The 11,222-nt window shown below is 34.7% G+C and overlaps 1 protein-coding gene and 1 long non-coding RNA gene across 2 annotated transcripts in view; both read right to left on the bottom strand.

Moving 5' to 3' along the window:
- Positions 1 to 5,768, bottom strand: part of LOC124414814 (monocarboxylate transporter 10-like) — a 116,837-nt gene extending 111,069 nt beyond the window's left edge. The window contains exon 1 of the mRNA XM_046895893.1: positions 4,972 to 5,768. Within this exon, the coding sequence (XP_046751849.1) occupies positions 4,972 to 5,698 (727 nt within the window). The 5' untranslated portion in view covers positions 5,699 to 5,768. The remainder of the gene's footprint in view (positions 1 to 4,971) is intronic.
- Positions 5,769 to 6,030: 262 nt separating this feature from the next.
- Positions 6,031 to 10,670, bottom strand: LOC124414815. Its single transcript, XR_006930075.1, has 2 exons — positions 10,577 to 10,670; positions 6,031 to 6,267 (listed from the first exon to the last, which is right to left on the bottom strand). It is a non-coding gene; the product is annotated as an uncharacterized LOC124414815 (long non-coding RNA).
- Between the last annotated feature and the right edge of the window lie 552 nt (positions 10,671 to 11,222).

Below are 11,222 nucleotides of genomic sequence, written 5' to 3' on the forward strand. Positions count from 1 at the left end.
TTCAATCGATCTACGAGAAACTTTGCAATTTTTTCTTTTTGTTTCGGTTTTTTTTCTTTCGCTATTCATGCCTAAAGTTAATTTTTAATGAAAATTTCTTTAATCTCGATCGAAAAAACGTTTCGAATAAATTTCTGGATTTGGAGTTTGAGAGAAAGAGAAAAAAAAAAAAAGGAAAAAGAAACACGAAAATTTTCCAAGCGATTAAAAAAGAATCGAAAGTTATAGAAACAGTTGCTGAAAATTTTATTTACAAATCGACGCACAAGTTTTGATTTTTTTTTTTTTTTTTAATTTCACATATAAACAGGATAATCGTACGAAAATAGAAGTTTGATGTAAAAATCGCAGTTTGCGTTGAAAAGACGGGAAAAAAGAAGCTGCGGCGAATAATAATATGCGAAAAGCTTCTCGTTCGGTACGGAAATTTCGCACACGTAAAAATTGTTGAAAAAAAAGATGAAAAAATAGGAGAAACAAAACAGACTTGAGCACGTGCTCAGACGGTGTCAATGTTCCAAAAAATTAAGCCTCACGTGCCGAGCTTTCGTCAAGCAGAATTCAGACTTATTTATTTTATAGTTTCCGGCAGGCTTACGTTCAAAGAATTTGCGAATCAAGAAGAAACAGAAAACTGGGAAACGTCGATAACAAGCGTGATCGCCCGATTATCTTCGTCAGAAAAAAAAATCACATTCGCTATACAGTTTTCCGGTTCTCAGTTACTCCGCGGGATTTATTTTCGTCGAAATCCGATAAACGAATTATTAAAAAATTATTTAAGGTCTCTGAAATTGTTTAAGTCACGTATATATGTTTTGTAAATAATGTATGTTTGCAAATTTTTATAAAACATGACAAATAGCGATTCGAATTCGTGTAGAAAAAAAATGAAAAAATTCAGATAATACGGTTTAAGGGATTGTATAGAGTTAAAATTTTGTAAAAAATCGATTTCTTTTTTCTTTTAAGAAGCCAACATTTCGTGAGAAATAATCATTTCGCTTTTTCCTTCGATCAATTACAATATAATACATTATATTAAAGAAATATTTTTAGTTTTTGCACTTTATATTATTCAGTCCAGAGATATCGTGCAAATAGCTTTCAAAAACAACTAATTATTTTCACAAATAAGAAATACGAAAATACGTAATTAAAAGTTACCCAAATATATGTACAAACTTTCACTTTAACAAATCAAAAGATCTTCTCAGGGAAAAATTCTTGGAAAATTCAATTTATTTCCGGTCACCATACGTTTTCGAAATTTTTTTCTCAACTTTCTTCAAGAATTTTCAAACAAAAGTTTCAAAGTCCGTAAAAATTGTTCAACCATGAACCTAACGAACACCTTATCCAAATTCCATTCTCTTCGAGATTCTAATTAAATGTTCACACACCGTGGAACAAAAATACCAAATGACATTTCCGAAAATCCTTTTTTCTCAAGATCCTTCTTCTTCTTCTTCTTCTTCTTCTTCCTGACCATAGAGAAAAAAGTTCAAGTATAACGTCCAGATTGCCTCAAGTTTTTTCTCCGGTTCTCCGATTATACTTGCGACAACTTCATCATCGGATGAAGCATGCAATCCAGAAACGTCTTTGTAATTATCCTCCTTTTCTGAAAAGGAATATTCTTCACCATCTTTGAGGGGGGGAAACGAATCCTCCTGTTTTTGTTCCGGTATCCGGTCCAGGACCATCCGGTTATCGACTTTCCGATGTATCAGGCCACCGTCGAACCAGACTGTATCAGTCTAGGAGTAAGTGTCTTGGTCTGTTTGCGAGCCTATCAAAGGACCGTCTTGTCCCCTCTTTTTCCCACTACGACTCCTTGCCATAACGGAGAAAGTTACGGCCGGCGTGTCGCCCGCCCTTGTAAACACGGTTCTAAATTGGCCAACATTTCAACCTCGGTGTCTATAAACGGTCCGTTCCTCGATGAGACTGATAAAAAAAGCGCGTGATACACGCGACTCGATCAACTCCGGTGAACAGAGACTCTGAACAACGAGTATATAGCGACAAAACCGTTTTGGGAATCGAGAAAATCTCGATATTCTTTAAATCACATCGAGCGATGGTACTTCGTCATTTTCTTACTACTCTTGCATTTCTTTTTACATCCTTTAATTATAATATCACGTCAACTTTTCGGCTAGAAGTGATTTTTTTTTTTTCAAACCACCACCAAATCACAAGAGTCCCGGAAATGGACTTCAATGGTCGTTGGCCTCGACTGTTCAAGGTAAGAGATGTTGTCTTGTTAATTTTTTTTTTTTTTTGTTTTTTGTTTATTGTTACCACTTGAAAGTTTCCCGGAAAGAGAAGGCAGAAAAAAATAGAGAGAGAGAGAGAGAGAGAGAGAGAGAGAGAGAAGATGAAACGAGGTCTTGTCCATCATCCGTCGAGGTTTAAACTCTGAATCGTTTATTATTCATCTGGTTAAAAGAATTCGTTTATGTATGTACTACCGAGTTGGTTCGTAACGATTATAAGTACCGCAGTTATAGACACGTGCGATTTATAACATAGTCTCGATCAATCGATCAATCAGCCGATCGGCCGATCCATCAATCGATCGGTTATCCAATGATCGAAACTCGTAAAAGTCATGTAGGCGGGTCATCTTACACATCCTATGTATCAGCTACGTGCGGCGTCTGTATCCTGACAGAGACGGTGGAGACAAGATGGAGGAGGATGAATGAGATTTGGAATTAAGGTGTGCAACGGTGCATCGACCACCTGTTGATTCGCGTCGCGACCCATTACGATGCCGTGCACCCATCGCTTACCACGTTTCCTTATATATATATATATATATATATATGTATAGCGACTACTTACTGGACTCGATATTACTCGATGGTTCCTACAATTTTTTTTTTTTTTTTTAGTCTACTTTTATTATCCTTCAAACGTGAAGCCATATGACGACGAACAGGAAGGTTATGAAGAATATTGAGATATTGACCTCGCTGATGTAGCTGCGATTGTGAGTCATGGTTATTGGAATTGTAGGTCAGTGAAGTACGTCACTTCATTTTTTCGTTAACACTTCCGTTAACTCAGAACGTTATATGTATATATACACTAGGGTGGCGTAAAAAAACAGACTATTTTTTTTTTTTGAGTCTCGTGTGACAAAATGTTAGTTTCTGATGTTTTAAGAGGACAGCTCCAAAGGACAGCTCAAAAAAAAAAATTTTTAAGAGGTCGCTCCAAATTTTTTAAAACGTCAAAAATCGTCAAGAAATTGAATTAAAAAAATTGTGTTTTCAGAATTTTGTTTGATTTTTAACTCACGTCGTGGTGTATTGTTATCGATTCTTTCTTACTAAATTAAAGAAAATAAAATTTATGAAATTTTAACATGAATATTAAAAGGTCGCTCGAAAAGATCTAAAGAAATGCACCGAAAAATTGAAAAAAAATTATGAGCGACCTTTCAAAATTCAAATTTTGAACTGAAGCTTTTGGAAACTTATTTTTTTTTTTTTGTCTATAAAATTATACCGTAACGAAAAAAAAAAGAAATCGATTTTTGACGATATCTGGGGTTTTAAAAAATGTGGAGCGACCTCATGAAATTTTTTTTTTCAACCGTCCTTTGGAGTTGGCTCTGAAAATATCAAAAACTAACATTTTGTCACACGAGACTCAAGAAAAAAAAATAGTCGATTTTTTTGCGCCACCCTAATATACACGTTTATTCTCAGTGTCGAGAATCAAAATCAATTTAGGATATAATATGGATATTATGACATTGAAATTTGTACGACAATGTCGTTGGAATTGTTGTCCACAGTGATCCGTAGTGAAGTTGAGTTAAGAAAGGTTATGAAATTTAGGTATCTCATGACATGGTCATGGTTAGTATCTACAGTTCAGATTCTGGTATTGGGAAAAACACGTTTTGTTGGTAGTAGCACGGAATTCTTGTACTCAAATGTATGCACAGACTCTTGGATTGATTTTGACTTATTCAAGGCCAGTTATTGCGTCTGTATCTTATGCTTAACAATTGGTAGCAGACAATTTCATTGTCGCAAGTGGCTTTAACTGACTCCAATTGAATTCCGGATCAGAGTTCAACCGACTTTATGTAAATTCAGGATAAGAGTTTAACTGACATCAAGTTAAAGCAGGATAAGATAGTTCAACTGGCTTCAAGTGAATTCAGGATAAGAATTCGACTGACTTCAAGTGAATTTAGAAAAAGACATCAACTGACTTAGTAAAAGGTCAACTGACTTCAGGTTAAATCAAGACAAGAGTTCAACTGACTTCCACTGAATTCTGGATAAAAATTTAACTGAGTTCAACTGAATTCAGAAAACGACATTAACTGACTTCAGGTGAATTCAGTCAAAGACATCAAGTAGCTTGAACTGATTTCTTAATGAGAGTTTAAACGAATTCAAGTCAACTGGCTTCAACTGAATTCAGAAGAAAACTTCAAGTGAATTCTCAATAAGAGTTCAACTGTAGGCTTTAAGTAGTTAACAATAAGATTTCAACTGACTTCGAGTGCATCAAGGATTTCAAATGAATACAGGTCAACACTTCGATTCATTAAAGATAATTCAAAAAAGAATTCAATCGAGGTCTCACCTCGATTCTTCACGAATCCAATTGTTATCAAGTGATCATTGAGTTAAGTACACCAATTATTGACACGTTTAGACCCAATTACTGACCCTTTTTCCAAAATTACAAATTAACGGTACAAATAATGGAATTTCTCGATGACAATGACCAATCCCTATAGCTTCAAACCACACAAATACATTCTTCGCTAATTTTCGGATAACTCCAGGATCAAACAGATGCAACCAAAAAGGTCAAAAAACTGGTACACTCACCTTAGTAAATCGATACACCTTAATCACAAATCCACAAAAATATCGAACCCCTAAAAACGAGTCCATAATAATAACATAACCAATAAAATTTCAGACGAACCTGACTGAAGTCCAACGCGAGGTCCGAACCGATTAGCAATCTGTGGTAGAATGACACCAGAAGCGCCGTGTATCCCATGGGACAATATCTGTACCATAACGCCAACAACAAGGATGACCCACCCCCACCCACCCTCAGGATAATAGTGCTGTTTAAGAGTAAGGAGCTGCCTAAGATCGGCGACGAGCCTCGACGCGGGTCTTCCAGGTTGCTGTTCGTTGCTCCCGAGGCCGCTATCATGGATAGAAAGTTGCGGGAGTGACCTGCTCCTGTAGAGGATGGGTGGTCCAGAGGCGTCGGGACCCTGAAGGAACTGCCTGGTGGCCGCATCCTGAAGTGCGAGTAAATCGTGGGCCTCATCAAGAGGGGACTCACACCGATGTCGACATCGTGCCTGCCGATGATGGTGCTGAAGACGATCGTGGGTTTCCCCGCATGCTTCGCACCTGAACGTTGCCGTCCGGAGCGCAGATTCAGGACTGCAAGGACTCCGCGCCCCCTTTTCGTGCTGCTGTTGTTGGTGCGGTTGGACTCTCGGTGAGAACGTAGCGTCCTGCCGACAGAGGGCGTTGCGTGTCGTTTGGGCCTGACGCGTCGGTGAAGCCTTGCGGACCACTTCGGGCTTGAAGATATATTTCGTTGGACTTTTTGGCACGCGAACCACTTTCTGGATACGATCCTTATCGCGGGGTGTCCTGCCGGGCTCCGCCTGGACAGCGTCCATCATCCGCTTCCCCAGTTGAGACCCGCAGACCCCCAAGGATCGCGCGAAATTTTCAACTTACAACCTATTTATTAAAACCTCAGAAACGCTTCGAAATTTCTCTCTACGTTCATTATTTATTTATTTATTTATTTATTTATTTTTTTTTTCACATTGATTTTCTTCCACACCTCACCTCACGATTACGTCTAATTTTTATTTATTTATTTATTTTGCTTACTGTTCGTTTTTTTTTTTTTTTTTTTTCCAGAGTTTTGGTAGGTTTTTGGGATGTGTTTTTTTTTTTTTTGTTTTGTTTTGTTTTTCGTTTCTCTTCTTCTTTTACTTTTCCCTCGTTTAGGTTAGTCTTCCGTTCAACGTTTGCACTGGTTTCTTTTTTCTCTTTTTCTTCCTCTGCTTCTTCTTCTTCTTCTTCTGCTGCTTACCAATTACACGCGCACCGATCATCCCGGTCACTTGACTTCATGACTGTATCAATACAGGGTCACTGTTATTTCGGATTCGGATTTGTTTTCACCGGCATTATCTGTTTCACCGCGATTCAATGATGTTCTCCTCTTCTCCTTCGGCACCTGGATTATTAATGGTTTTTTTTTTTTTTTTTTTTTTTTTTTTTTTTTTTTTTTTTTTTTTTTTTTTTTTTTCTTGTCAATAAACGCGAAATAATTTTTTTCGCTTATCGCGAAATCTTGAATTTTGATTTTTGATTTCTTTTTTTTTCTACTCCTTCGCATCAGAAAAATGAATAAATATTCACACAAGTGTATGACGATTAGTTTTCATAAAAAGTTTTATCAATTCGTTCGCTTTTGTTTTTGGTTTTACTAGTGGTGTAATTATTTTTCGAAACCGCTGTCAACTTTCGCTATCAATTCGCAGTGAGATTAAAGTAACTTTTTCGATCGATCGATAAAAATTTCCCCGGTGAAAATCCTGCCGCGTTGATGAATAATCGGTTTTTTCTTCTTTCCATCATTTTTACCGGTACTCGACGAGAAATTGTTTATCCCTCGTTAAACGTAGCCTAAACACGATCGATTGAACGAAAATTAACAAATCGAAGATCAGAAGACGTTCAAATTCATCCGTACATGATTATAAAAAAAAAATTTTTTTTTCGTCTCGATTCAGTCATTTTTTAATCTATTACTAAGTGAAGTGGAGAAAAACAAAACTGAAAATTACAAATTCAATGTTGATATGACGATTTAAATGTTAAAATTGTAAAAAGAAAAAAAAAAAAAAAAAAATAAAAAAACAGTGTCTCATATATTCACTAAGAAATGATTCAAAAAAAAAAAAAATAAAACAAGTATAAAGCGTACCTTCCGAGACATAAAGTTTGACAAAATTTTTGCAAAAGTGTGTGTGTGTGTGTGTGTGTGTGTTCGGAGCGAAAAATTTCTTACCACTAGTTGATAAGAAAAAAAAAAAAAACTATCTTATTTCATTTTATTCGAATCAATACCACCGTTTAAAACCGGCTGGCAAATTTTTCCATCCACTTTGCATTCTGTAACACGTATATGTACAATATTGTACATAAGTAAAGCTACGTATGTACAAGCGCTCATTACACGGAGATATATCTCATTGTATGACAAACGTAATATGTGTGTAAGAAGCAAAACGAGACAGGAACTGAGGCTGCGTGGGTGAGAGAGCACAAGAGTCGGTTCCACCTCTTTTATATTCACACACGTTACACGAGAGAGTCGACCAAAAACCGATCTCCGAGCACATTCTCACATCCTCGGCTCTCCGCAACCTAACATTTACCGGTTCGGTTTGGTTCGCTTCCCTTTTTACATATCTAATTATTATTTTTTTTTTTTTTTTTCTTAATTTCTTTTTGTTTGTCAATTTTTTTTTTATTTCCGTTACTACTCTCCTCCATCTTTGTCTTCCCCTCAGTCACTCTCTTTCTTTCTTTCTCTCCATACAAATCGCGTACGCGAGTATTTGCACGGGTAGAAGAGAAGGAGAAAAAAAAAAATATATATATATATATATATATATATATATATATATATATATAACCAAACGAAACCGCAACCAAATAAACGAAAAGAAAGTAAAGAATCGTTTTTGTGAACGGAGTGCAGCGAGATTGAATTTGAAGATAGGAAGGGAAAAAATCGATGATCCTTTTGTTCTTTTTGTTCTCTCGTGTTTCTTGTTTCTTGTTTCTTCTTCTTCTTCTTCTTCTTTTCAATCACGTTAATCAACGTCTGCAGGCCACTGCAAGTACCGTCGCTGTCAATGTGGCTTTGTGTGAGTGTAAGAAGGTAGGTAGGTAGGTAGATAGATATATATATATATATATATATAGAAGTAGGTACGTTATATACCTTCACTGAGAAAGTTTTCTATCAACGTCTGGTGATTCACTCTCGATCGGCCGGCGCTTTTGCAGTTAACTGATAGAGGGAGAGATATAGAAGGGATCCTGAATGATGAGGAGGGAGGGGTGAGGGGGTGGGGAGGAGGGCGGGGGGGGGCAAGGCAAGGCAAGGATAACCGCGAAACTATTATATTACATATATATTATACTATATCTATATCTATATCTGTATCTATATACGTATATATGTGTGTATACATATTCGCAATCTCTGCACTTTGTCTGTCGATTTATTGCAAATTTCATACGAAACTGCCCCCGGGAATCATTATTATACGCGTATATTATTATAATCTATAGTCCAACAACTGTTATATATTATATATGTATATTCAATGTCTTTGAAATTACAAATTTAATCTGTTCGATCTGTCGTAAGTTTCATAAATATATTTTTTGTTATTGTAGAGAGGTGAAAGAAAAAAAAAAAAAAAAACGAAGGAGAGAGAGAGAGAGAGATAGAATATATCGAACAATTATTAAAAATCCGAGGCAAATTCTTTATTTTCTTTTTCCAATCGTCTATCGATGATCTCGATGAATATTCAATGGATATTGAATTTCAATTTCAAATTCAATTTGTATATTTCATTATCGCACACGTTGGTTTTATCGCGTTTTCTTCACTCATCATTTTATACCTCCGTTTCAAATATTCTATCCACAATCGTGATAAACAGTTTCGAATTTCCAAACCGAAGCTTCAATTTTTTTTCACTAATTGCAAAACTTCAGAATCTAGTAAAATCCGATACGATCATCAACGCACCAATGATTTCGCATCGTTGAAATCAGTTCTTTGAACTATCGATAGAGTAAAATTTTCTTCATCCCAAGTAAAACTTCACCGCGGTGAAAAATGTATTGAATAAAGAAAATTGCGAAGAATTGATAATTTTTATCAATTTTCATCCTCTTCCCCGCGAAAACACCCGCAAAGTGAAGAGGAAAAAAAAAAAAAAAAAAAATTTGCAACAAAATTAGAAAAGAAAAAAAAAAAATTTTTTTTTGCACCTGATCTTCGTCGTAGGTTTTTTTTTTTTTTTTTTTTTTATCTTTTCGCTTCTAGATATCTCGTAGGTGACAATGACGTGGAAAGATTATCCAGCCGAATGTCACGCCTATCTATAATAAATTATAATAATACATTGACTGTAGTGTTAATTTTTATTTATTCGAAAACCGGAAGTAAGAGCGATAAAACATACGGTGAGTTGAAATTAGCCACGATACTCCCGACAGATTTATATTTTTCTTATTTATATATTTATCTTGAGTGCATTATAATAAATCCGCACAAGCCTCGTCGTTTTTCATCACATCACACGTGCAGCAGGTGATAATGAAATTGAAGCGATTGATATATATGAGAATTGATATATATATATATATATAAATATTATTTATATATATATCGTACCAAAATAATTTTCATTAATCGTTATTTTTTTTATTCTCATTTAGTTTCGTTTTCCGTTGATTTCTTTTTTTTTTTTTTTTTCGTTTTTCTTTTTTCCACCATACGTAAAACCGTACCGATTAATTGCTTTGCGGAAAGAGGATTGAAAAAAGTAAAATGAGATAAATTAATTTACGTGTACAAAAGATATTAGTTCCATTTTTTTTTTTTTTTTTATCTTATTGTTATTCCTTCTTCTGTTTTTACCTCAATTTAGAGAATTTTTATTTATTTTTTCTCATACACGATAAAAAGTAGGAAAAATTCGAGGAAAAAATAAATTTTCCTATCGCTGGCATTTAATAATCCAAAGATGTCATATTTTGAGAGGCGAGTCATTGATCTGATGATGAAATTCTTAGTATATAACAGAGGCTGTTAAATGCCTTGCGAATCGTGATTCAAGTTTGAATTCGAATCGGAACGAAAGTTTGAACTTCTTATTTTCTCTTAATACCCATACTTCGTCTCATAATATGTATATTTTATACTTGGAATTTATATCTTCTGGCGTTGATTGATTTCGAAAATTTTTTTATCGCACGTTCTATACTGTAAGATTAAAAATTGAATCAACAATTAGAGCCAGAGAGCTTCGTTATTAATTTCCTGCCCATGTTATTATTATCATTATTATTTTACAGTGAACACGTCACGTATATTATTTTGAATAATATATACATATATATATATGCATGTAGTGTGTATAAATATTGCGATGTCAATAAATAATCACTCGTTAAAACAAATTGCAACGATGGAAATCTCAATCGTTTTTTTTTTTTTTTTTTTTTTTTTTTTTTCATTGTGGCTCTCAACCTGTCATAAATATCGTCATAATCCTGTGTGAATATTTTGATAGAATCTAGAAATAAGAAAGAAAAAACAACAACGGAATGTCCGAATTGGCTAAAGAGTGAAACTTTACGAAGGAATGGTGAATGATAAAAAAAAAAAATCAGTCGAACAAAACATAGAAAGAAAAGAAAAACAAAAACTAAAAATGCGCACAACGGACCTGAGAAGTAATTTTTCTCCACTTTTGCATCAGCTCACCACCGAAATTGGTTTGTAAATTTTTACGCCCGCCGATGTGCGAACCGTTAAACTGCATTATGTTCGCAAAAATTATATTTGGCCGTGTATATACGGTGTTCGTGTGTGAGGAGAAGAAAAGATATAAATATATGAAAGTGGAAGAAGAAGAAGAAAAAAAAACAAAAAAAAAACAGAAAAAATAAAACAATAATAATAATTTTTAAAACAACGTAAACTGTAGAACGATTTTAACGAACGGTTTGAAAATTGTGTTCTTTTTTTTTTTGTCTCATGTATCTTAAATACGCGTTTGATTAGATTTTTGTGAAATTTATTTATATAAATCTTCTTTCGTTGGATTGTATATAAAAAATTTGACAAACATTGACGAATTTTTAGACAAAGATAGGCAAAGAGAAAGAATTTTCGAAACGGTGGTGAAAAGTGTGACAAAAAGAAGATAGAAAAAAAAAAAAAAAATTTTTTTCAAAAAAATCAAAAACAGAAACAGAAAAAGAAAAGAGACGAGCGCGGAATTTGAATGTTTGATTGTCGCGCGCGCGCGCGGCAAATATCGAAATCACTTGTCGGCCGTTCGTCGTACGGATAAAATACGCCCAACGACC

The sequence above is a fragment of the Diprion similis genome, chromosome 14, assembly GCF_021155765.1.
Source record: "Diprion similis isolate iyDipSimi1 chromosome 14, iyDipSimi1.1, whole genome shotgun sequence".
Lineage (NCBI taxonomy): Eukaryota > Metazoa > Arthropoda > Insecta > Hymenoptera > Diprionidae > Diprion > Diprion similis.